The sequence below is a fragment of the Polychytrium aggregatum genome, assembly GCF_025602895.1.
Source record: "Polychytrium aggregatum strain JEL109 chromosome Unknown BJ171scaffold_9, whole genome shotgun sequence".
In the NCBI taxonomy this organism is placed as follows: Eukaryota; Fungi; Chytridiomycota; class Chytridiomycetes; order Polychytriales; genus Polychytrium; species Polychytrium aggregatum.
In genome coordinates this window covers 428,403-452,153 of record NW_026516211.1, presented here as the reverse complement: position 1 = coordinate 452,153, position 23,751 = coordinate 428,403, and the positions used below count along the sequence as shown (strand labels likewise).

General features: G+C 58.3%; 6 protein-coding genes across 6 annotated transcripts; 2 read left to right on the top strand and 4 right to left on the bottom strand.

The window, feature by feature from the left end:
• Positions 1-686: 686 nt before the first annotated feature.
• Positions 687-2,757, bottom strand: BJ171DRAFT_308999 (velvet factor). Its single transcript, XM_053107063.1, has 6 exons — positions 2,638-2,757; positions 2,039-2,175; positions 1,760-1,892; positions 1,369-1,643; positions 1,045-1,136; positions 687-841 (listed from the first exon to the last, which is right to left on the bottom strand). Exons 1-6 carry the CDS (start codon positions 2,638-2,640, stop codon positions 720-722), a joined length of 762 nt encoding a protein of 253 aa, XP_052969003.1. The 5' UTR covers positions 2,641-2,757; the 3' UTR covers positions 687-719.
• Positions 2,758-5,338: 2,581 nt separating this feature from the next.
• Positions 5,339-6,999, bottom strand: BJ171DRAFT_308989 (uncharacterized protein). Its single transcript, XM_053107062.1, has one exon. It carries the CDS (start codon positions 6,928-6,930, stop codon positions 5,587-5,589), a length of 1,344 nt encoding a protein of 447 aa, XP_052969002.1. The 5' UTR covers positions 6,931-6,999; the 3' UTR covers positions 5,339-5,586.
• A 676-nt stretch (positions 7,000-7,675) lies between these two features.
• Positions 7,676-10,469, bottom strand: BJ171DRAFT_308934 (WD40-repeat-containing domain protein). The gene is made up of 8 exons (XM_053107061.1): positions 10,183-10,469; positions 9,714-9,843; positions 9,395-9,545; positions 9,133-9,232; positions 8,869-9,005; positions 8,466-8,633; positions 8,013-8,291; positions 7,676-7,864 (listed from the first exon to the last, which is right to left on the bottom strand). Exons 1-8 carry the CDS (start codon positions 10,309-10,311, stop codon positions 7,684-7,686), a joined length of 1,275 nt encoding a protein of 424 aa, XP_052969001.1. The 5' UTR covers positions 10,312-10,469; the 3' UTR covers positions 7,676-7,683.
• Positions 10,470-11,220: 751 nt separating this feature from the next.
• Positions 11,221-14,392, top strand: BJ171DRAFT_495151 (uncharacterized protein). The gene is made up of 3 exons (XM_053110090.1): positions 11,221-11,495; positions 11,815-12,078; positions 12,370-14,392. The coding sequence occupies exons 1-3, from the start codon at positions 11,312-11,314 to the stop codon at positions 14,325-14,327; spliced, it is 2,406 nt and encodes an 801-aa protein (XP_052969000.1). The 5' UTR covers positions 11,221-11,311; the 3' UTR covers positions 14,328-14,392.
• BJ171DRAFT_308841 (uncharacterized protein) lies at positions 14,378-15,358 on the bottom strand. The gene is made up of 3 exons (XM_053107060.1): positions 15,135-15,358; positions 14,904-15,018; positions 14,378-14,685 (listed from the first exon to the last, which is right to left on the bottom strand). Exons 1-3 carry the CDS (start codon positions 15,175-15,177, stop codon positions 14,511-14,513), a joined length of 333 nt encoding a protein of 110 aa, XP_052968999.1. The 5' UTR covers positions 15,178-15,358; the 3' UTR covers positions 14,378-14,510.
• Positions 15,359-21,117: 5,759 nt separating this feature from the next.
• BJ171DRAFT_579277 (glycoside hydrolase superfamily) lies at positions 21,118-23,630 on the top strand (the record flags this gene model as incomplete). Its single annotated transcript, XM_053113953.1, has 6 exons — positions 21,118-21,681; positions 21,818-21,931; positions 22,125-22,197; positions 22,325-22,627; positions 22,763-23,139; positions 23,340-23,630. The coding sequence occupies 6 exons, from the start codon at positions 21,118-21,120 to the stop codon at positions 23,628-23,630; spliced, it is 1,722 nt and encodes a 573-aa protein (XP_052968998.1).
• Between the last annotated feature and the right edge of the window lie 121 nt (positions 23,631-23,751).

Here is a 23,751-nt window from a genome sequence, read left to right as displayed (position 1 = left end):
TTCTCTGGAGCGGTCGCTGGCGCCACAACGGCGCACGAGCGGTGGTGGGAGCCGGACCCAGAAGGGAGCGCAGGGCCATTCCACGGCCAATTCTCGGCGTTTCTGGACTTTGCGCTGTCAAATCCTAAGCGACAGTATCGGCGAAACAAAGGGAGGCGGTGGCCAGGCTGGATGCGAACGGCGCGACTCTCGATCCCCAAAGGCAAGGCGGTCGACGAGGCTGAAATTACCGATTGGGACCAGGCATTTGGAGGGAGGAAGCAGAGATTTGCCGCCATGCGGTCGGGAAGCAGAATGCCGGGGTGGCCAGGGAGACCAGCGCGGGCGGCAAAGGCGGTGGATGCGATCGGACCGCAAAGGCGGACAGCACAATTGAAACAAGGCACCGTATTCGAGGGATTCTTCCCGCCAAAATAGAGTTTTTGGAGAGACAGGGCGACATACTTTCAGCCGGCGCGGGCATTGCGAGTCCGAGAAGACACAGGGACATGGACATGGAGAGCAGCGAGCCAGTCAGCAGAAAGGCGGAATCCGATGCTTCTGCTGAAAGATGGCGGGCTGTCTCGGCCGGAAGTGGACAGGATGGCGTCTGATGCAGTCATCAATATGTGCTTGCGGTGCATTCCGGTATGCTCTTGCAGTGCACTCCAATGAGATTCGGCCCGGACTGCCCTCGTCCGCTCTCCAACGCCGACCCGCGAACCCATAAAAGACATTAATCAGGCTGATGTATTCCGGGCCGATATCCGCGGTTTTTGTGCCTCGTCCGTCGTCAGGTTGGTCTTTCGTAAGATCCTGACGACGCCTTGATCGACTAGATGCCGTGTCAACGGGGTGATTCCTGTGGTCGCGATGGCGGGCAGGGCAGCGCAGTTCGATCAGCTCCATTTTTCTCGTCTCCTTCCTGCAGCAACAGGGCGGAGAGGCCCTGGGCTGTGCCTCCGACACAACCGAGAGGCGGCGGCGGCGGAGGAAGTGCTCCCTCCCCGTGCCGCTCACCCGCATATGCACGAGCGGACCACAAGTGCCGACGAAAGTGCTTACTGGTCATCCCTGGGAACGTCCTCCAGCTATGCGACTCGAATACATCGGACATGACTGTTGCCATAACTGCCGGCTGCGGGTCGGGATCGAGCCTGTGGTTGATGCAGGAAGGGTGGGTCACAATCAGAGTCTGAACCAGGGCGAGGCGACAGAGGGCACCTCTGCATCAGCGACCGAGGAACCGGCCTCGCAACAGCGACAGCAAGGGGCGACCAAAGCGACCAAAGTGTGCCAGACGAGGCCAGCCGTCGGATCGGGCTCGCCAAATGCTGAACCAGGATCACCAACCACCAGCCGGGACCAAGGACCAGAGCCGATGCTTACAGCTTTAGATCAACGAGGACAAACTGCAGCCGAAACGTGCCCTCGGTGCGGATCGAGAGGTTCCCAAAGACGAAAAAGACTCCCATGACTTGATCCAGCCCACGCGCAAAGTGGCTCGGAGACACCAGGTTCCCAAAGAGCGGGAAGATCTCGCCGTTGCTTCCGCGCTGCACCACCTCCGGGCTCGGTCGATCCAAGCGATCGGACCTGGAGTCGAGGTCGAGTTGGGCAGATCGTTCGGAGGGGAGCAGTCCCGAATCCGGCGAGTCCTTTGCCTTGAAGAGCGGAAGGGGGGCGAGGGCAAGTCAGCTACATCATCACCCGGGCGGGATCGGATCAACACAGCCCTCCTCTCCTTCTGGGACCCATGCTCGCAGAGCACTACACAGACCTGGGGTATGGAGTGGGTTGTGTTTGAGCCCGGTAGAAAACCGATCTCGGTGAGGTCGCGGGTGCCGTCTCCGCTGAAGAGCCGAACATGGGTCACGAATCTGTTGGCGGCCAGCAGCTGCCGGGAATGTCCGCTGTAACAGTGTCAGTCTCGGAAAGGGGACGAGGTGCAGCAGCAGGGCATCGGGCCATGTCGAGCAGCTCCATGCAGCATGCCGCTGGGAATGTTTTGGATACCCGGCTGCTCTGGTCTGGCAGGGAGAGTATGGCGAGCACGTACTTTGTTATTACGCTTCCGTTTGCTTCTTGGTAGACGAGCTGGAGGATGGGAACGGGATCGATTGACCGACCGACAACGGACGGCACATAGCCTGAAGTCCTGACGTTCCGTGGCTGTTCGATTATGTTGAGTTTGTACTGAGCGAATGCAGCAAAGGCAGGAAAGAATAGTGGGGGCCGTGAGCAGACAGAAGCGGACGAACGCCCAACAACGACCACAGGGCCAGGGGGAGGAGCCGGATGCGGAGACGACGACGATCGGGTGCAGACCAAGGGAAATAGATCAACAATGGCATGAGGACATTTGGGAGGAATCCAGATGCGGGAGGGATGCAGGGACTCCCGTGACGAAAGGTCAATAGGATCCCAGACCCGTACAAACCACGGCTCTCACCGGAAGGGAGAGCAGAGAGGCCACCAACACCAATACAGCAACAGCAATACAGCAACAGCAACACTGCAACAGCAACGATGACAGCAACCACGCCGACAACAACGACAGCGCAAAATCGGCGCGAGCCCGTCGATAACCAGGGTCGTTCGACGGGCAGCTGGATCACGATGAAGCCGATCCGCGGCGTTGGAGGAGACGAGACGCACCATAGCAACAGAGATCCTGGGGATCCGCTTGGGGAGATTTGAAGAGGAGGGGAGGCACCGAACCGGACGACGAAGTACGATCGCACCCGAGGTGTGGTATACCCAGAGTCACAGAGTTTGATTTGATCTACAGCCACCCAGCCGAGGGCCCGATTGTGCACGCGGATGTTTGAAAGGAGCGAGCAGCGAACAGCGAGTGCCAGATACCGACTCGGGCGAGAGGGACTACAGCCAAAGATCAAGCCGATGGGGTTTGCTTGGTCAAGGCTCGGGGCTGGGACGAAGAGTGCCGTTTCTCTGGTCCGAGCGAGTTCAAAACAGATCCAAGCCGCCTCGTACGGGGAAGTGGGGGGCCAAAGATGGGAGCCGGAAAGAGGCAGAAGGCGGAATTGCCAATGTCCGGGACGATGCGACAAACCCTGTGCAAGTGCCGGGATTGTCGGCAATGGGGGGGGGATACTAGGCGGCAGGTTGCGGAGGCAGGGACAGGAGATAAGCTCCGACCGGCAGCATGAACCGGCAACAGATGGCCGCAGTGGATGTTGCAGAGACGGGCTCGGAAACAGAATGCCGGGCAAAGAGGGAGATCCTCTTGACAATCCGACGATCTCGGCGATCTCGAGGCGGCAGGGGGGGGAGAAATGGCGAGGGTTGCCTTGGATCGGATGAACGGCGACCAGGAGGCGGCAACGACAACGGGCCGCTTGTTGGCCACGGACAAGTGATCGGGAGTCGCCGCTGGCCGCACCTGTGTAATATCACCAGGCTGCTTGTCGGGGGCGCGATTGCGTTTCTGGCGGCCAAAAAGGCGAGTGGGGGGCAGTAGAACGGAGTGGCCCAAGACCAGGGCGGAAAATCGGCGCCCTTCTGAATGGCCAGCACCTGGGCCGACGACAGGCACGGCCGCTGCACACGCTGCGGCAAGGAGACAGCACAGCGAGTTGGGGGGTGGATACTGCTGAGAGGGACAGGTTTGGCAACCAGGTGTCTACATGGGCGGCGATCCAGATACGGGCGACAGCAAGATCAGCGTGGGTGGCGAAAATATCGACAACAACGACAACAACGACAACAACGACAGCAGCCCCGCCAGCGAGATCTGACCGACCCGCGCACCCAGCCGCCAGGAAAGAAAGAGCGCAAAGCCGCTTGGCGACTAAGCCTGCCGCGAGAACAGAGTGCGTTTCGCATGGCCCGTCCCCGGTCGTCCCCGGTCGTCCCCGGTCGTCCTCGAGGCGAGAGAATCGGCCTGTGGTGCCGAGAACCTGGCAGGCCGCCGAAGCACCAGAGCGACGGGATATCGGACTGCAAAGACATCGGATCGCCAGGACATCGGGCAACAGGAAGGTCGCAGATCCGCGCTCTTCGCACCATCGGGCAGAGGCGTTGGCGGCAGCAGCATCGTCCATGGCCGACAGCACCCCCCGTTGATGGTGGATGAACTGCGGTTCCGCCGACGGAGGAGAAACACTCCAGGAGCGCGTGCGTTCTGTGAGCCGCTCTTGGTGGCGTCTGTGGTCCGGCCCCTGTCGTACAGTGCAGCCGAGACAAGGGCGCGGCGACGGCCTCTGCCGCAAGGTGGCACAGAGTGCACGGCGATTGCACAGACTGAGGGCATCTTGGGTCGGCAGCGGACGGTACTGGCGCTTGCTGATGTGACATGCATCGGGGTGGCTGGCGACGCATGACGAACGAAACGCCTCTGGTGATGGAAAGGCTGCTCAACACACTTGGGCTCGATGGGTCGCGGTGGATGGGGAGATGTATATTCATGATCCAGACAACAGCGGCAAGCCCAGAGTCATGAAAGCGGGTCTCCTGGGTGCGCTTTGAAGTGAGTCACTTGCCTGGGAGTATCGGGACTGGCCTGGGCTGACGAAGGACCCGGTGGATTCATGCGACCGGTTGGAGAGCGGCGTGCTGATATGGCCGGTGTAACCACGATACACTCCTCGATTCAACACAGCGGCCCCATTCCTCGTTTGATATGCCATCCTTCCCCTGGTTCGTTCGTTCGTTCTCTCGCCTCACTCCTGCCAAGCCAAGCCAAGCCAAGCCAATCAGTCAAAATCAGCCAGCCAGCGACCGTCTGCTTGCCAGCCCGCCTGCCTGCTTGTCTTGCTTGGAGGCGCGTTCCCTCGATATTCGATCCAGCACAGAGCTTTGAGCCCGATGCCCCAGCTGCAAAGTCGCAGAGAAAGATCCGGAGCAACAGTGGCAGAGGCACGACACGAGGCAGTTAGACACACACGCACTCGCTTGCACACATCGCCCATGATAAACAGTGCGCGGCTGGGACAGGGTGCGAGAGAGACTGCAGCCAGAGCAGAGAGCAACGGACAAGAGCAGATAGACACGGGCAGACAGCAATAGGCACGGGCAAACAGAGACAGAGACAGAGACACAGCAGCGTCGTCAGACTCCCTCTGTAACTGATCCAGAGATCCGTTCATCCATCCATGTTGTTGGCTGTGAGGTGCCAAAGCCGACCGACCACGGAGCGGCCGCCGCCCGAGGCTGGCGAGGAATCGGGGAGGCCCATGGAAGTGAGCGTGCGTGTCTTGGAAGCTCGTCCAGTCTGCTCGTCTACGGTGCCGAATCCGAATGCAGTTTCCTAGGCGCAGAGGGGGATCGAGGAGGATGTGGGAGGAGACGGAGAGGGAAAGGAGAAAGGGAGCGGGTGTTCAAGCAGATCAATGCTATTCAGGAGAACGGATCGATATAACAGCGGGAGCAACATGACATGATACAATTAGACAAGCTACAGATCCAAAACTGTCTTGGACTGAAACGAAGCACTATTCATGATCTTCTGGCGTTTCTAGGGAGGAACCAATAGCGCGGTCGACCAAAAACCAGAAAAAAAAAGAAATCAAGAGCCTACAATCAGTACAATCATCCCAAGGAGGTGGGATGGGATGAGGAAAGGAGAGGATGCAGCGAGGCCCGCTACTGCTTGCTCGGACTTGTGCCGAGATCCAGTTGGTTCATGGACCGAGTCAGCAGAGAGGACAGATCCTGCTCAGCCTCGACACTCAGAGCCGCATCGAGCTCACGATCGAGGCACGAGTCGAGATCGTCATCCATCTCCTCGTACACCGAGACCGGCTGATAGTCATCGAGGACGATGGACTGGCGGTGCTCGGGCATCGAGTGCTGATCGGGGATGTCGAAATGCTTGAGGAGGCCCTCGTAGTCGTTGCGGCCCAGGTCGGGCGACTGGTCGTGCGCGGCCTTCCAGAGCTTGGGGTTGTAGCACTGGGTCAGCGGCGTTGGCGCAAAGGCCAGCGACTTTGCCGATTGCGACGCGGGCGAGCCCGAGTACGACGGGCTGTTGAGGTGGCGGAGGATGCTTGCAGCCAGGGCTTGGTAGCGTGCCGGGTTGATGCGGTGCGGGCGCTGGGTAGGCTCGGGGGCAGGGACAGCAAACTGCGGCGACGGCGGCGGCGGCGGCGGATGGAGAGCGACGTGGGCACGTGGAGGAGGGGGAGGAGCCAGCAGGGCGACGCCGGCGCCGGCCAGGGGATAGGGATAGGGAGTCACCGTGGCCAGGGAGGGCGACCGCCGACCACGAGGATGGCGGCGGTGGCTGTGCCTTGGCTTGCGGGCGGGCTGGGGAGCCAGGAGAAGGGCCTTGGGGCTGTCCCGCTCGAGAGAGAGGGAGTTAGCGTGGCTCCGAACGTGGGTCAGGCGGGGAGCGCCCAGGGCCAGCGATTTGAGCGACGCCATCGAGGCTGGGTGTGGCAGCGCCGGAGCGAAATCCTCGTAAACAGAGGCCTTGAGCGGGTAGTTCCTCGAGTATTTGCGCGAGTTGCGCGGCTTATGCTTCAGTGAAGAAGAGCAGGGCCAAGGGTCAGAACCCGCGATGCGATAGCGCCGAGGTTGAGACCGGTCGCCGCCAACAGGACGACGCCGACGCCGACGGCCCATGCTCAAGCCCGAGCTCGGGATTGAGCCCGGGATTGAGCTTGAGCTGAAGCGGGGAGAGGGATGGGGGAGAGGGACGCAGCCCCGGGGCGCCGTCACGGCGAAAAGCGGGTGATGGTGGTGGTCTCGGCGGGCCCGAGAGCACGCCAGAGAGCACGCAAAGCCATGGCGATTCTTACCGAAGGGTGACGAGGGCGAACCACGGAGCGGTTTTCTTGGAGCGGGAGAAGGATAGGAAAGTGCATCAAGATCGGGGCAGAACGAGGCTAGCAGCGGGGGAGGCGACGGAGAATATGGGGCTATCGATGGGGGAAGGCTGGCGTGAAAGGCAGAGGAAGAATCAAGCATAGTAGCCGAAAGACGCATCGATTCGCTTTTCGACGTCTGGGGAGGGAGCGAAGCCGGATGAGAGATGCAAGGCGGGGAGAGGGGAATCGCAGGAAGAGGGGACGGCAGGCAGGCAGGCAGGCAGGCAGGCGGGGCGGGGAACGAGAGAGAGCGAGAGCGAGAGAGAGAGAGAGAGAGAGAGAGAGAGAGAGAGAGAGAGAGAGAGAGAGAGAGAGACAGTGCACTCACACACAGCACACACACACAGTGCTCACACACAGCACACACACACAGTGCTCACACACAGTGCTCGCACAGTGCTCGCCCGGCCCGCCTGTGCTGTCCCCCAGCCCGCCACCCACGCCGCGTGCGCAGCCGCTGCGCCACGAGCCCGCCCCAGCCGCACCCGCCGCACCCGCCGCGCTGAAGGGCGCCTTGTCATCCGGCGTCGCACCAATGCGGCGCAGCCCCGTGTGCGCTCCCGCACGCCGCCGCGCTGCCCAAATGCAGCCACCGCTGCGCATACACCGCCCGAAGCCCTGTGCTGTCCGTCCGCGCTTGTGCGCCTGATCCGCGCGTGGCGCCAGCGCGCACCAAGGTTGCGTCACCCGTGACACGGCTGTCTGCGTGCCCGCCAATCACCTGCGCAGTCGGGGACGGGTCTGGCTCGAATGGCGCGTCACGTGTGTCCGCTACTGTCATCTGATTCACCACCCATGACCAATTCACCACCGATGCCCAATTCACCACCCATGACCAATTCACCACCACCACATGCCCCATGCCCTGCTCCTAAAGGATGATCTTGTATTTGTGTTCTCGCGGCACGGTGTTGACCACCACCCGTCCATCGCACGAGAGCGACGCAAACACCCACGGGTCCGCCTCGCTCCAGGCCACCGAGTACACGCTTTCTTCGTGCTGGTCGTAGGTCGCAACAAGTCCATCCGTTGGCCTGTTCGACTCGAGGTCCCTGGGTAGCCATAGCGGCCGGCACCAAAGGCAGTCAGCTTCAGATCGGAGACAGGCCATCGTCACCATGGTCGGCCATATCCCGGCCTGACTCACACCCGGTCTCCGATTCATCGCAAGCCCCGTGCTCTCCTTTTTGCCCAACTTACTCGTCCAAGCCATCTTCGTCCGAGTTGTCATCGGCATGTTCAGCTTCAGAGCCATTCGACTCTTGATCTTCATCCTCTTCTTCCAGCGGGCCGTGGTGGCGCACTCGGATGTGCGGGGTCTGCTGCAGCTTCTCAGCCGAAGCCTCTACTCCACCCGACGACGACGACGATGATGATGATGATGAGATCGAAATGATGCTCTCCAAATTCACCAACGAGTCTGAGCTTGATGATAGCAACAGCTGGTCGTGGAACTTGTTGAAGGCCACTGACCAGATCCTGCGCAAGCGGGCATAGGGTCCGTGAGAACGCGGCAGCTCAAACTTACTCCACATCGCTGTCGCCGCCTGCACATCGCCGGCACATCGCCAGCAGTCGTTCAGTGATTGATTCGATTCCCCCCCCCCACTCTGCGTTTGACTTCACCCATCATGTCCCCATCGCCGCTCTTACCAGTGTGTATGGTTGTTGAGCTGCTTCACAGGCACATCGGCCTTGCGCAAGTCCCAGAACCTGATGAAGCAGTCATCCCCGCACGTCGCGAGACTATGTGCTTTGTTGGGGTTGAAGGCTATATCCCGAATGGATGCGTCGTGTGCATTCTCGATCTTGAAGGCTTGGCTAAGCATCAGCAGTGTCAAAGTGCGTGAGCGATTGCCATCGGCACGATCTGCAATGTCTCGAGATTCTGGACACATTGGCCAAGCGGCCCAGCTTTCGGATCGCTTGCCAAGCAGCCCATGCCGCTATCTTTCGCCTCTCGCCGCAAACTTTGCTCCATCGACTTCCCAAACAGCCACCAGCTCGGACCAGCTCGGACCAGCTCGGCCCAGCCTGCATCCGTCGTAGTACATACGTGTTTGCTTTGATGTCCCAGCCATGCACCGTTCCTCCGGCTCCGAGGCAGATGCTGTTGGTGTTATGGGGATCCCATGAAGCCGCAAGGATTTCGTCGGCCGGGTCGTGGAGGGGAATCTTGACCGACTGCCGCGACTGCCAAGAAGCCAAACCTCCCGAGTCAGTACGATCGAGTCGGCTTGGATCGATATGCTTGTTTTCTGAAAGCGCATCGTTCAAACCAGCTTTGCCACTTTGCATTAGACTGCATTGGATTGCATACCGCTGCCTTGGACAGTCCTCGGTCGATCGACAGCAGCCCAAATGCATCCGTGCCGACCGCAACGATATTTTCGGTGCCGCCGGTGGGAGACCACAGGACCCTGCATCATCAATGTCCGTGGAGCGAGTCTGCTGTGAGTGGCACTGGCAGCGATGTTTTGGCGATGATGCTCCTCCCTCCCCAACATTACCATAGGTCCATTTCGCCACGATCCCTGTTTCCTCGCTCTCGCCCTCGCCCTCGTTGTCGTCGCTGCCCTTACCTATGTATATCTCCCAGCGTTCGATCCGGCTCCAGCGACAGGAGTGTTTCCAGCGTGCCGGTGTTGTTGCGCAGATTCCCTTCCTCGTCGGTATCGAGGGCGCCCATCATCAGAAGGGTTGCTTGACCACGGACAGCGCCGGACGCTTGGACTGCAGAGCGGCAATTGATCGACTGACTGTGAATGAATGCTCGACCGGTGCGGCACCTCCCTCCATGCGGCGTGGCATATGGCCGCTGTTGCGTATCTTCTTCACACAGCTCCCAAATCCCCCCCCATATCCCCACACACACTCCTCGCATTGCATCTCTCGACCGACCTTCGCGATGGCAGGTGATCAGCAGGTCGGGACGGGCCGGAGACGGCGCAATGTGCCAGATCTCGTTTGGGTGGCGAAAGGCATGGAATCGAATCTCAAACTCGTCCTCATCAAACTCCAGCAGATGAATCTACGGCGGTTGTTGTTGTTGTTGTTGTTGTTGTTGTTGTTGTTGTTGTTGTTGTTGTTGTTGTTGTTATTGTTGTTGTTGTTGTTGTTGTTGTTGTGGTTTTCCCGTTCGCATTAAAATGGCCGTAGATAGAATTTATGAGCCAGGCGCCGTATTAATCGGCATCAAAGTCCCAGGCCTGCTTCATACGCGATGGATTCTCGGCTTTGCAAGTCGGCTATATGCTGCTGGCTCGTGTCTGAGCGACTCGAAATCACTGCTGCCGAGCCAACCGACTCGGTCCATCAGACCACCCAGCCGACGAGTCCACCGAGCCGCCGAGCTGTCAGGCACCCGAACCTCATTGTCGCATCTGTATCCTTGCGTTCCGACGAGAAATCGGTTCTTCTCTTGTTCGCCTGGCTGCCCCGTCAGGCAGCGGGCGTGGTGCTTCAGCCCATAGACGCAGGAGCTTCCGTCGTGCATCATCTCTGCTGTGGCTTGCTCCAAGGGAGGCCTTCTGCAGCGATGGCGGCGGTGGGCTGGTAGGTGTCCAAGGGGGATGTCGGACCCGGTCGTCTCTTGGCTCGATGGATGATGGCAAGGCCCGGCAGCAGCCAGCGCCTGGAAAATTTCCGACAGCAGGCCGCGCGGCCCTGGCGGCGGATCTCGACATATGATTGACTTGGCTCCTGGCTGCTCCTGCGGCAAAGAAGCGGGAGGGACAGCATCGGCCGGGCATTGACCGGCGTCTTATACGCTCTTGCTCCTCCTCACTTCCATGTCGGCTATGCAGTCGTGAGCGATGCCGACCCTGCCCCTGACCGTGTCCAAGTACCAAGACCCTCGGTCCAATGCCGCCGTCACCATCGCCGCATCCATCGCCCAGGCCCAACGCAGCGACAGCGCCGTCTCTCTGCCGCTGAGCCTCAGGCCCGACGGCATCCGGGGCACGGTGCGCAGGGCCGCCGTTGGGGCATGGCCTCCATGGATAATACCTCGTCCCGATGGTCTGCGGCCGAAATCGGCCGTTCCGGCTCTGCTGGACGAGAACTGTCGCAACCCAGCCACCAGGAACAACAGCCGCCCAGGCGGCCTCCGCGCCAAGCCTGTGTGGGAAAACGGCGTCTCGATCGATGTCGGGCTGCACCCCGCCACAACGACATGCTCGGCGTCCACGATATCTTATCCGGCCCTAAAGCCGAGCCGGTGCAAGCCTCGGCAGGTTCGTCTGGACGATGGCTTGCTGCCAAGGCGCACTGGCCCCGGGAGGGACTCTCCCGATGATTTGCTGGGCCGCAGCAGTTCAGCGCTGCTCAGAGAACCAGGCAGCCTCCCCCCAGCGCAAGTCTCCCGTCCGGGTGCATCGCCAGTGGTGCCTCCAATTTCAACCGAGAGAGTTGCTGTAGCGGCCGCTGCTGAGGAGCAAACTGCAGGCTATGCAGCGGTGTATCCCGACGAGGAGGAGCACAGCCAAGCCCAATTCAACATGTGGCTTTCCAAGGCTTGGGAGCATTGCAGTCGAGGCCTAACCAACAGCATCAAGATAACAAGCGGTGTTGCTGAATGCAGCAGTGAGTCGTCCGCAGAAAACCAGTCGAGCGTCTCTGATGTTCTTCCTCTCCAAGTTGCATGTTTATCCGGCACCATCAAACACATCCACAAGTCGTCTGGTGAGCGCTCGGACTTGCTCCTGTAGCAATAATGGGCTCGCTATGCATATGCAGGCTCGTTGGAGCTCGTTGTTTGAACTCTTCCATCCAGGACTTGCTCACCGCTTGCGGCTGAGGCATTCCGATGTCGATCTCGTTTCCTGAGCCCGTCTATCCAGCGATGGGCAAAACAGCGCCATCAGCCACGTTCCCACGCCTTCCATTCACTCGAGCGCTGCGGCCTATCAACGGCCCTTGCCTCGCTCTTTGGCACGTCTCCGCTGGGTATTTCATGCACACCCGCTCACAAATGCGATATGCCTGCTTCCCTTGGCTTCAGCCCGGTTCCTAGAAGGCGCTCAGAACGAGATCGTGCTTCCGTCTATCCCAGGAGCACTTCTGAACGAAATCATGCGATATCTGCGGTTTGCCCACTGCCGGCACATCTTGGACAACAGCGGCACCACCGCCGGGTTTGCAGCCCCCAGAGTTCCTTATTGTCCGCCCTTCCCCGCCATCCTGGAACTTGCCGAGGCTGCCATCTATCTCGAGCTGCCCGGGCTTTTGGACATATGCATACGGGAGGCCGTGAAAGGGTTTGATTGTAAGTAAACGAGCGCCGACACGTCGCTGGAGCGCAGTTGCAAAAGTCAACAACTACCGGACGCATTGCGCCATGTACTGCTGGCGGATGTGCAGGCAGTGTCGATGCATATGACAGAGACCCTGGGCGCTTGCCCATGCCCACTTTATGCGGGTCGGTGTCTGAGGCAGCAGCTGCAGTACAAGCACCTGCGACATGTGAAATTGAACGTTTGTCATTTAGCGTGCGGGAAGTGGGTGAGGCTTCAGCGTTGCACCACGTACTAACCGCATGATTCCATGCTGTCGCCAGCGATCGATTCCTTCGGTGATACGTCCAAGGCCATTGTCCGCAGCATCCTGCGGCGAGTGTCGATCGGATCGCTGTGCTGGGCCGAACATTTCTTGATCCACCACCCAGCGCTCACGCCCAGCCACGACAGCGACCGCCCCGTTATCGACACCACATTCATCTGGATCCAGAATTACTTCAAGCTGCTAGAGCAGCCTCCCTTCCGAAGCCGAACGGCCGCGCTCACCCACGACCCGCGCCGGGGATGCATTTTGTTTTGGATTCAGGAGGGCCTTGAAATCCTTCAGGAGCCCGGCGACTGGGATCGACTAGATGAGATTGTCCGTCTCGAAGCCCCGTGGATCGACCGCATCAGGCTCGTACTTCAGCCGGGGCCACTGGCTCGCAGCCGGACCCTTGATGTCCTTCTTCTCCTCGCAGCCAGATCGCTGACGACCCTGGAGCTGTCGATCAACGGCATGGACGACGAACTCCTGCAGATGCTGGAGCGACTGGCCCTGTCGAAGCCCCACCTGACCCTCAGTCTCAACATCATGTACCGCGGAGCTGTTTGTGAAGCCTTGCGGATCCTGTTCAGCCGCTTGATTTCGGATCGAGTGCTCCGGCTGCGACCCCACGGCTCAACCATGGCATCTGCTCTGCGCCCAGGGCATCCCAAGATGTCCACTCCGGTCGTTATGGGCCTAGACAGCAATGTATGCTTGACTGGCGGCCGTCCAGCCAAGGGGCAGACACCCTGTCCAACCCAGAGAGATTCTGCCGAGCAAGATGGGCCTGCAGCGCCACCCGGAGAACTCGAATGCAGCCTTGGTGTTCGATTCTCGCCCACAACCGAGAGCCGCCAGTCGCTTGCCGACGTTCTCGACGTACTGTCGGCCACGCCACTCCTTGCCAACACCGTGGCTCTGGATCTGTCCAACGGCAGCATCAACTCGATACTGTGCGAGTACCTGTCCGAGACGCTCAAGCACAAGGGCTGCTCCCTCCAGACTCTGAAGCTCTCCAACTGCTCTCTGCCTGGAGCCCAAATCGCCTCGATTCTCACCTCTCTCGCCCAGGGCCGATCGCTCTCCTGTCTCGACATATCCCACAACATCAGGGATCACGATGCCGGCGGCGCCGAGGCCGGGCGAGCGCTAGCCATGTATCTAAGCTCTCCATCGTGCGCACTTGTGGAGCTCTATGCGGCTGGGAACGTGTTCTCGACCACGGGCCTGCTGGCCATCACGGACGCTGTCCCGATCGCAAAGAAGCTCCGCTTCCTGGACTTGTCTCGGGCCGAGATGGGTCTGACCCTCAAAAACCTCGCCGAAAAGCTCGCAAGGGTCCACCAACAAAGCCAGATTGTGCCGATCCGCCGGCTTGTTCTCTCCCGCAACCGCCTGCTGCCGCGGTCCTTGGGCGACTGCATCCACCAAATGTCCGCGATGAACTTCCTGACACATCTGGACCTGGCCGAGAACATGTGCAACGAGTCCGTTGGGCTGGCTCTTGGCAACTACATCCGCCGAGAAAGCTGTGTTCTTGCCCGTCTCGAGGTCCGTGGCAACAGGGAGCTGGAGGGCCACTTCCTCGAAGACGGCGGCTGCGCCTCGCTCCTGGAGGGCCTCAAACTCAACCGCTCGCTCACTTTCCTGGATCTGTCCTGTCAAAGACTTGGCGACCGCTCTTGCCGTGCGCTCGCCAGCGCAATCTCGGCCTGCAACCTGCAGGAGCTCCTCCTCCAAGAGAACGAAGTCACCGACAGCGGTGCCCAGTCCCTGCAGGCGTCCCTGATGCGCATCCGAGAGTGGCCGAGCTGCCGCAGCATCATCCTGGACTTGAGCGCCAACCGCCTCAGCGCCGCTGGTGTGGACCGGGTGCGGCGGGCAATGGAGCTCTCCAAAGTCTTTCTTGTGCATCTGCACGACCAGCGGCCAGCCGACGATGCCTTGAGCAAACCCATACCTGTGGTATGACGACTACCCCATTGGTTATCGGTGGATAGATGGCACCCTCGCTCCTTTGGTGTGCGATGGACACTCTCAGAAACGCTATACATATATTGGCTCAACAAGTGCGGCTGAGAGACAGGAATGAATTGGCCGACAGGTCAAGGTGTCGTCCGGCGAGAGCGGGCAGGGCGCCTCGGTGCCCCACCGTCAGTTGGGAATGTTCTCCGTGAATCGATGCCAGCGCATATCGACAATCGAGTGGAGCGCCCGCTGAATCGGCTGAAACTCGGGGTTGTCGAGCTCGTGGCGCAGCGCCTGGACCAGTGCAGAGTTGCAGGCTTGCTTGCGCGAGAACACTCCAAAGAATGCATGCCATCCCAACCTGGCATCACAGCCAACCAACCAATTAGCTGATATGCAACGCTATCCCGGCCATCGGATGCAGCAGTCGGCACATCGCTGCATATTCTTTCCGTTGCAACAGCACAAGATCCCTCATGGTCGCACGGCATGACCACATACAGACATGCGAGGACGCATGCACACGATGTGCTGTTGACGATGTGCTGTTGACGATGTGCCCCACAGGCGCTTACGTACCACGTCACCTGCGCATGGGTAACATCAAATACACATCCCGCCTTCAAGGCCGCAGGGGTTTGCGTGCGACTACGCATCAGCGCAAAGTAGAAATGGAGTGCCTCGCGGATGGCATCTGCTCGCAGGTCGGGTCAGGGCAGGTCAGGTCAGGTCAGGTCAGGTCGGGTGCGGCGCTGTGAGCGAGCTGCGACAGTGGCCTGCTTGTGATTGGTCTTGGTTGGCAAAGCGTACCCGTGAGAAAGAGGCTCGACTGAGGCCCATCGACCATGCCCATGTTGCTTCGCCGCAAGTGCTTGAGATACGAGTCCACCTTGAGGGCAGCCAAGAGGAAATTCTGGTAGATGTTGATGAGCACGGTTCGCTTTGAGTTGAGCGACGAGTCTAGGAAAATGGCGTGGCACTTGGGGCGCAGAATGCTATCCGAAACCACTTGGGTCAGACCGAGAGGTGATATCGTGGCGACATTCAAAATACACCGGCGCGTGCTCAAACCTGAACAAGCGATGCTTCATTTTGAGACCAAGCTTGCTTGAGAGATCCACTGTCAAAGAGTTGCTGATACCTGCAGCCAGGTCGAGCAGTGTGGGCAGTGGATTCGGAAAGCCAGTGTATCAGCATCTCGGAGGCAGCAACAGTTGTGACGACAAGAATGGGGCGGGAGGCATTCACAGCGGCTCAGACAGGAAATGTGCCCATACTTTTGCCCACCAAGCGCTTGTAGTCCACCTGTACATTGAGGTTGATCGTATTGATGAGCATTCCACACCATGGGAACTCTATTGCAGATCAAGCCATCTCGTCGTTAGTGGCGACTAGAGAACAGTGTCCTCTGAGCGAGTGCATGGATCGAGCAGCCACAATAAGCAGGCACGTTGAGCTCGGCGATTGTTTGATGGTAGAATCTAAATCGCGAGCTCCAAAACAGCGCAAACTTGATGCATCCGCAGCATGGGGCCCCAACCTGATCCGTCCGTGGCATCCCCCATGCTAAACGTGTTGGGTATTGCATGACCATCGATGGCGATTTCGAAGTTGGCGAGGGATTTTTCAATCTGCACATATGCTCCGTAACGTGGATTGCCTGTAGAGAGAAGGAGAGGCGCGAGAACGTGGTTGGCAATTCATGCTTAGCTCGAGCGGAGTGCTGAAAATCACTGTAGCCGTGTGGCACCATCTGATCCAAACCTCGGTACATCAGCTCCAGAAACTGAACAACACGATCCTTTGTTGGGCTGATGATCAAAAAGTCGTCGACAAAGCGCAGAAGGAGCGACTTGCTGTCCCGAAAGAGCTCACGACAGGAGCGCTCCATATGGGCATAATAAATACTATGCAGACGGACAAGTATGTAAGCGCAGCAGCCCATCACTGCCTCCCAATACGCGGAGGGACTGCCATGCTCCAGGCATCCCGACTCTCCGGAAAGAAGTCAAACTGCCCCACCTGCACAGGATCGTCGACATAATCGATCCTTGTGGTATCCCGACCACCTGCTTGTAGAAGCCATCGCCCATCTTTTTTTTTTTTGATAAATGCACGTCAGCGAAACGGTCAGAGAGGTTTTGAGGATGTAAATGCGATCGAGGACACCAATGTGGGCGTAGGTACGAATGGAAAATGGAGAGTAGATGCAGATGGAACAAAGACCCTGACCTTGATTAAATTGTTGCAAAGATGTGCTTCCAGACGCCCGATGATACGCTCGCGATCTTCGTATGAGTAGACCACCTGTGAGCAGTAACAGTTGTCGCCGAGATCAGCGCTGCGTCTGTCGAGGCCGTTGCTATCGATGCAGACGGAAGCCGCGCGAACCCTCACCTGATCAACAAATATGGCATTCTTCATCTCCTGGGCAAGCTTCTTAGCCAGCTCAGAAAACTGGGGGTATGTCGCTGTCCAAAGCAATTTTGTCAATCGGGCTGTTTCTGGCTGGGGGTTTCAAATGTCCTAGCACGCAGTCGTCTGCAACCCGAACGGCAGCAGCCTGCCTTTCAACTGAGCCTCACCGCTGGGCATGGCCCGCCTCTGGAAGCTGTGTCGGTACTTTCCAAAGCTCGGATAGCTGACCGTGTACTTGTGGACCAGATACTCGTCCTTGGATTCACAAATCGCAGTACGTCAAGTGCGGCATGTATGAGGGAGCAAAGATATGAGTGCGACCGGATAAAGTGCTCGAACGGCTGTTCTCGCTGCGACTCGACCCTGCTGCTGGCACAGCCAAGAGCGCACCTCGTTCAATAGATCCACAACAATATTGAGCAGTAGTCCTTGATCAATTGTGTTGAAGGCCGAGAGAATATCGACTTTGGCAAAGTAGAGCACGGGCAGCCTGCCATTGATCATCGTTAATAGTGCCATTCGCCCTGATCCTCAGCTGCCCACAAAAGATCGTACCTTCCGCGTCGCTTGCTTGTCCGTTTCATTCGGAGTGCATACTCCTTTAGCACGGGATATATGTCAGTCAGTCCAAGGACTGAGACACCCATTGCCTCTTTGTTCGAGCTCTGTGTGAGGCCGACGAGAGTTTGAGTGTGTGCCACTTCCGATACGAGTGACTCTAGATGCGGCCCCGCCGCGGATGGGATGTCGCTGCTGGTGAAGCCTCGCCGCGAATACTCGGATCGTGCAATGCAGTCTCGACTCGACGCGCACTTACGGTTTCATATCTCAGGATCTGGAAGGCGTTTTGCAGAATCGAGTTGATTGAGATCTTGAACATACCCTTTCCTCTTGAAGTCGCCGCAGTTGGCTTGCGTCCCAGAAGCTTCTGCAACTCTGCATGCAGCTCCTGCAGATACGAACAGAGATTGCTCAGACGGGCGGCGGCGCAGGCTCTGAATACTGCCCACAGCCCGTGATGCTTACATCTTTGTGAAATTTGCGTTTCATGTTCGTGATCGGTCTCACACCGTTCTCCTTTGGCAGAAAGCGGACATAAGAGAAACCAAGCCGCTCCTCCGGGTCCACGCGCTCGAGCTCTTGCTGTGAAAATAAGCAAGCAGAGATGTGAGGGACAAGGGTAGGCAACAATTATGGACAAAAGCACTGTCGTGCTTCGACCGTCCAGTGCCAATACCTGTTCTATCCGCCGGAATATCGATTGCCCCAAGTTGGCAATGTGTGGTGCAACCAGATCGCTCCAAACGTCGTGGCGGAAGTAGACCATCCGGTACTTTGAAAACCCAGTCTCTGTGACATAAAAGTTGAACTGGATCGGATGTGATGGGAGCAGCCCTGGGTCAGCGCGGATGCATCACGCCGTACATGGTCTTTGTGATCGCACTTGGACATTGGACGATCGTGTATGGCATTTGTACTGACCCGAATGAGAGAAATCACATAGTCATTGACCAGCCAGTACAAGAATTCACGTAGAATCTCCCAGCGCTTTTGGAGATCTTGTGGTGCGATGTGTCGCTTTTGGGGCGGCGCTGCGGATTGTCGCGGCGAGTCCAACCAACTGCATTTGGTGATCTGTTGGATGAGCGACCCGTGTCAGCAAACGGCAAGAGGGGGTGCCGTCCAAGCGCAGAACCCCATCGAGAACTAACCTTGAAGCCATGTAGAAAGTTTTGGAGAGACATGGTTTCAAATCTCCTCAGCGCAACAAGCTGCTCCAGTCGCTTGGAAAAGATGGCAAAGTTGTCTTCGTCGCCCCAGAACTCGCGTGGGATCACCCGTTTGATGCATGCGCGGAGGAAGAGGAACACCTGATTGTCGATTTGTGTCAGACCGATGGCGCAGGCTTCCAAGTCGCCGATATCCCAAACCAACCGCTCTTACGCTGGTACCTGGTGATGGCTTGCTTGTCTCGACATGTACGGTATCTCGGATGCATCATCTATGGTGGATGAGACCTGCTGGGAGAGTGCCATGCATCAGTGTTGCAAAGACAAATGCCATGACCTCATTCCGAGATCCACGGCATCGAGCCGGCCGGTAGCCATCGATCCACATCCCAATATGGCCGCGTACCTGCCGACAGTATAGATTCAACATCACTTTGTAATTGGTGCTCTTGTGGAGCCGAAGCATTCTCGCGGCCAGGACCTGGGCAGGCTTGAGCCGGAACGGAACATCATTCAATCCTTGGGTCTATTGAAAAGCATCGATCGGTTAGAACACAACGAGATGTGTTCAGAGCCTACACGATCAATCCCACCTTGATCTCGTGGACGTAGTCAATTGGCTTGGGCACTTCCCAGGGCTTTGGCGGCGCACAAGTGAACTCATTTTTGTATCCGGTCAATCTAGGGAAGATCGAGTAGAGCAGGCACTTTGACCCTGTCGGATCCTTGGCTGGCTGAATCGCCATGGCTTTGTTGAGCATGTCTATCTCACAGAGACGTTGAGTCAAAAGCCAAATCGCCGATGAGTGGGTTCGTTCGACCACCCGTGCCACTGCCATGAAGTGTTGCAGTCGACGGTAGGACCGTAGAGCCCTTACGCTGTGGTGGAAGTCCGACCCGGCGTCCGCATCCGTTCCGGTAATATATCCTTGATGTCTTGAAGATCATTTCGCTTGGTGTGCGACTGAAGCCCACATGCACGAATCAGCACTGTCATGGAGCCCCACATCACCTGTCATCTTTCAAGCGGCATGCAATGTACTGACCATTCTACCTCTGTGTTAGCCATGGTGCCAGAGTTTGCTCGCTTGAGCGACGGCGCTCCTCGATCATCAGTCGAGAGCTCTGACCGAGTACGCTTGAGTGAAACGGGATGCATGTCCTTCGGCAACGCCGACGTAGTTTTTGGCTCTGCATCGTTGATCTCTACTGCCGTTGAAGGGTGCCTCTCCAATGCCCTCGAGGGAGCCATTCGACCCGCTGGCTCAGGGATGTTGTCTGAGAAACTCAACAGGCTTGAGGTGCTGGATCGAAGCTCCAGCTCAAAGATGGGAGTTCCTACAAAAAAAAAAGTATTGGCACTGAGTTCAAAGCCAGCGGGATGGGTCGCCGAAACGCACAGGACTCACCGACGACTTGGAAGCAAGTGTTATTGGGGAGACAGACAAAGATGCTTGTCTCCGTGAGGAGGTAGATCATGGCTTCGCGGCCGATTCTGATGGGGCAACATGGGGCAGTAGGCTCAGTCAGTGCTGGGTGCAGCTGGTCGTGAGCGAGATCCGCTGGCCACCTCGGGGCTTCGTTGGGCGATGCTCAAGCTGGCACTCGTTCGTCAAGACAGACCTCGATAAGAGCACTGTCCATGGCTGCGATTGGACAAAGTTGGCCAGGGTGTTGGGAAAGTAGTTCTCGATCCCTCGCACATCAACGAGACCGCCGTTGGAATTGGCTGTTGTGATCTGGACACATCGTGGCGAGGTTATCGAGCAGCCTGCCTCCTTCCGCGATGTGTAAGAGCATCATCTATCTGCCTTGCTCAGCGAGCCCGAGAGACTCATCGACAGCGAGGATTGCACACCTTCCGATAGCCGAGCGAGAGCAGATTCTTCTGCCCCGAGTGGATCGATTTACATATAGCTTGCTGGACAATCTGCACCGGACATGCCATCAAGACAGGCCGGGTTGGAGACGGAGCTGTTCAGACGACGGCAAAGCGAGCGATGACCGATGCCGACTTTGTGTGGTGATGCCCACCTCGCTCTGGGTGTGTCGAGTCTCGGCGTGAAGAATTGGGAATCTGAAGCATTCACCGCGCGGCACAACCAGCGAGGTCTCCAGCAGCTGCAGATACGGCGGCCCGTCCCCATCCTGGATCAGCGACACCGACGGGGTTTGGTTTGGGGTCGATGCATCCGACTGGGGGGCGGCAGAGAGCAGATCGATGAGCCGAGTGCTGGAGCCAAAGAGGGCCGGAACCAGGGTGTTTTGGCATCCCCATGCATCGCCCGCCATGGCTTCTTGGCTTGGGTCGGTCTCCGACTGGGCGGTGTGCAGCAAGCGGTCCTAGCGATGCGCTTCGTCCAGGAGCAAGCGGGGACCGGTGTGGTCTGGTCTGTTGCGATGCAATCGGATGATCCACGGCAGAGTCGGCCTGGGCGACCGAGCAGCGATTTGGCCCAGGCCCGAAACCAGGTTGCCTGGCCATCCGGGCGCAGCCTTCCCCTGGCTTGTGGAGCTGGCGTTGCCAGACAGCCCGGCCCTCTCTCCAGCCCACATCCCGTCTGTCGATGAAACGGCCGTCTCTGCTCAAACGGCTTTGGCCTCGCCTGAGCTCCCGATCTCTGTCCCCCAGCACTCCCGCCGCCATGGCCAGCACCACAGCAAATCCCTACGACATCATCCCGCAGCCGGTCCTCAGCCAGTTTGTCGCCGACCAGCCCCCATTCCGGCTCGACCGCTCAAATGCCCGTCTCGCCTTTGCGGTGCCTGACGATTATCCGGACCTGGTCGGCCTAACACAGTTCCTCGCCTACTTTGCCAGCTTTATCGGTTTGGCCCAGACCGAAGCCGTCGCCATCTCGGAGCTCCCGTCCGTCGAAGGCAGCATTGTCGTCGAATTGCTCGGGCCCGACAGCGATGCCCACTCCCAGCCCAACGGAAACGAGGGCTACGACCTGTCTGTTGATGCCTCCCATATCCGTATCCGATCCCGACACATTGGTGGCGCTCGCCACGGACTCTACACCTTTGCCCAGATGACCGATGTCTCTTCGGATATCGCTGCCGGCGTCGTTGTGGACCAGCCCCGTTTTGCCTGGCGAGGCGTCTTGCTCGACTGCTGCCGCTCCTTTATGGACATCCCGTTCATCTTGAGCCTGCTCGACATCTTGGCCTATCACAAAGTCAACCGACTGCACTGGCACTTGACGGTGAGTGTGCACTTGCATCGGCTTTCTGGGCCCAGCGCTCGCTGGTAAAGGTTTGCATTCCTCCCTCATGCGGCCGGGGAGGACAAAGGATGCAAAACACCATTCTAACACCTCTTCATGGCATTGCTTCCGGCAGGAGGATCAAGGATGGCGAATCCAGATCGATCGCTTTCCCCGCCTGACCGAGGTTGGAGCCTGGAGATACGATCCCACTGTCGAAGGCGGCCAATACGGCGGATACTATACCAAGGTACATATCGCTGCATTTGTTGCACACTCTATCGTTCATCTGTTGATACCCGGGCCTACTTCCTCGAGTCTGTTGGGCTACTGTCCACAGCTTACCCTTTGATCTGTTTTTCATCGGCGAGGGCTCACCACATGGTTCGACTTGTCTTTGATCCATCGAAATGCCACCTTGCCATGGCATGGTATGGGTGTAGGATGATATCCGAGCTGTGGTCGACAAGGCTTCCCTTCTTGGCATCACCATCGTTCCTGAGATTGAACTCCCAGGTCTGTTCCTCCAATAACCACTGTGCTGGAGACCGCCGAGTTACTTGCGTACCGTCTGGCTGTGGTGGCTTGCTGGGGCTGACCGATCCCACCCACTCATTCGTTGCCTGGCTGTTTGGCAAACCAGGACACAGCCTGGCGGCACTCGCCTCATACCCGGAGCTGGGATGTATTGATCCAGAGACGATGCAGCACCGCAGCTACGCTACCGGCAACCTCCGTGGCATCTACGATGACTGCTACTGTGCCGGACAGGAAACGACCTTTGAGTTTCTCCAAGCCGTCATTGACGAGGTGATCCCCCTCTTCCCCGGCGACTACTTTCACTTTGGCGGCGACGAAGTAACCTTCCGCAGGTGGTATTCTTGCCCGCTTTGCACAAAGCGAATGGCAGATCACGGTTTCACAACCCCTCAACAACTGCAGAGCTGTAAGCAACGTCGACTCTGCAAAAAGCAGTGGACGAGCGATGGCGGCATCAAAGTGTGGTTACATAGATGCCCGGGGTGTCTGTCCCCCCATAACTCCTCCGCTCACCCGACTCAACTCTGTTATCTCTCGACAGGGTTTGTCTCCAGAATGGCGGGTTACATCTCCTCAAAGGGCAAGATCCCCATAGGTTGGGACGATATCGTCGCTCAAGGCGCAGACGATCTCCCAAGAAACGTCACGATCCAGAGCTGGCTGGGCCCCCACGGAGTGCGAACAGCAGTCAAATCGGGTCTGGATGTCGTTGTTTCGCCCTACACCGAAACCTACTTTGATCTGCCGGCGCTGCCGCAAAATGATCCCAAGGACGAGGGCACTGCCTACCACTGGAGTGTGCATGTGCCCTTTGATCGAGTTTACAACTTTGACCCTTGCCTGGCCGATCTAACCGACGACGAACAAAAGCACATCATTGGAGTCGAGTGCTGCCTTTGGACTGAGCGGGCGCGACAGGTCAGTTGGGGCTGGGGCATCCTGTGGAGAAGCGACCGGGCTTCTCGTGCTGGGTCACAATCACCATGCCCTGCCATATTCCGCCTGGGTCACAGCCGGGGTATCTACGGGAGGAGAAATCGGTTTCGATGAAAGCAATCAAGGCGCGGGCACGTTGATTGCGCAGACACTGGCGATGCTGACATGCCGTTCCCTTTCAGGCTGTCGCTTTGCGCAAACTCTTCCCGAGAATCCTGGCATTCGCCACCAAAGCGTGGTTTCCCAAGCCAAGCGACCCCGCTCGCATGGCTGGAAGTCAAGAAATGGATATCGATCAAAGCGAGTCGGCGGGTTTGCTGGCATTCGACCAGTTCATCGGAGTGGTGTCCAAGACGCATGTGCCAAAGCGACTGGTCGGCCGATTCGGCATCACCGACTTGCGCGATGGTCTCACGCAAGGGACCCGAGATCTGGACTGGCCTGGCTTGGAGTGCGTGGTCTGGACTTCGTGAGCTTGGAGCATGTAGTACGTTCGCTTGCGTGGCAAGATGTCTCGCGCACGCCCCATTGGCAACACCGAGCGCAATAGTTACGGCAGGATGCTTGTGCATGAATCGGCAGTGTATATTTCCG

What these genes read in the sequence shown, in the direction of transcription:
- BJ171DRAFT_495151 (XM_053110090.1), top strand. Translation starts at nt 11,312, where the DNA reads ATGTGGCTTTCCAAGGCTTGGGAGCATTGCAGTCGAGGCCTAACCAAC. An exon ending in ACACATCCACAAGTCGTCTG is followed by an intron (nt 11,496 to 11,814) that starts GTGAGCGCTCGG and finishes CCTTGGCTTCAG; the next exon opens with CCCGGTTCCTAGAAGGCGCT. An exon ending in GGCCGTGAAAGGGTTTGATT is followed by an intron (nt 12,079 to 12,369) that starts GTAAGTAAACGA and finishes TGCTGTCGCCAG; the next exon opens with CGATCGATTCCTTCGGTGAT.
- BJ171DRAFT_308841 (XM_053107060.1), bottom strand. Translation starts at nt 15,177, where the DNA reads ATGGGCATGGTCGATGGGCCTCAGTCGAGCCTCTTTCTCACGG. An exon ending in GTCGAGCCTCTTTCTCACGG is followed by an intron (nt 15,019 to 15,134) that starts GTACGCTTTGCC and finishes ACCTGCGAGCAG; the next exon opens with ATGCCATCCGCGAGGCACTC. An exon ending in ACCCATGCGCAGGTGACGTG is followed by an intron (nt 14,686 to 14,903) that starts GTACGTAAGCGC and finishes CTGTGATGCCAG; the next exon opens with GTTGGGATGGCATGCATTCT.
- BJ171DRAFT_308989 (XM_053107062.1), bottom strand. Translation starts at nt 6,930, where the DNA reads ATGCGTCTTTCGGCTACTATGCTTGATTCTTCCTCTGCCTTTCACGCC.
- BJ171DRAFT_308934 (XM_053107061.1), bottom strand. Translation starts at nt 10,311, where the DNA reads ATGATGCACGACGGAAGCTCCTGCGTCTATGGGCTGAAGCACCACGCC. An exon ending in ACGCTGGGAGATATACATAG is followed by an intron (nt 9,233 to 9,394) that starts GTAAGGGCAGCG and finishes TTGATGATGCAG; the next exon opens with GGTCCTGTGGTCTCCCACCG. An exon ending in GAGGACTGTCCAAGGCAGCG is followed by an intron (nt 9,006 to 9,132) that starts GTATGCAATCCA and finishes GCTTCTTGGCAG; the next exon opens with TCGCGGCAGTCGGTCAAGAT.
- BJ171DRAFT_308999 (XM_053107063.1), bottom strand. An exon ending in AACGGAAGCGTAATAACAAA is followed by an intron (nt 1,893 to 2,038) that starts GTACGTGCTCGC and finishes ACACTGTTACAG; the next exon opens with CGGACATTCCCGGCAGCTGC. An exon ending in GTCCTCGTTGATCTAAAGCT is followed by an intron (nt 1,137 to 1,368) that starts GTAAGCATCGGC and finishes CATCAACCACAG; the next exon opens with GCTCGATCCCGACCCGCAGC.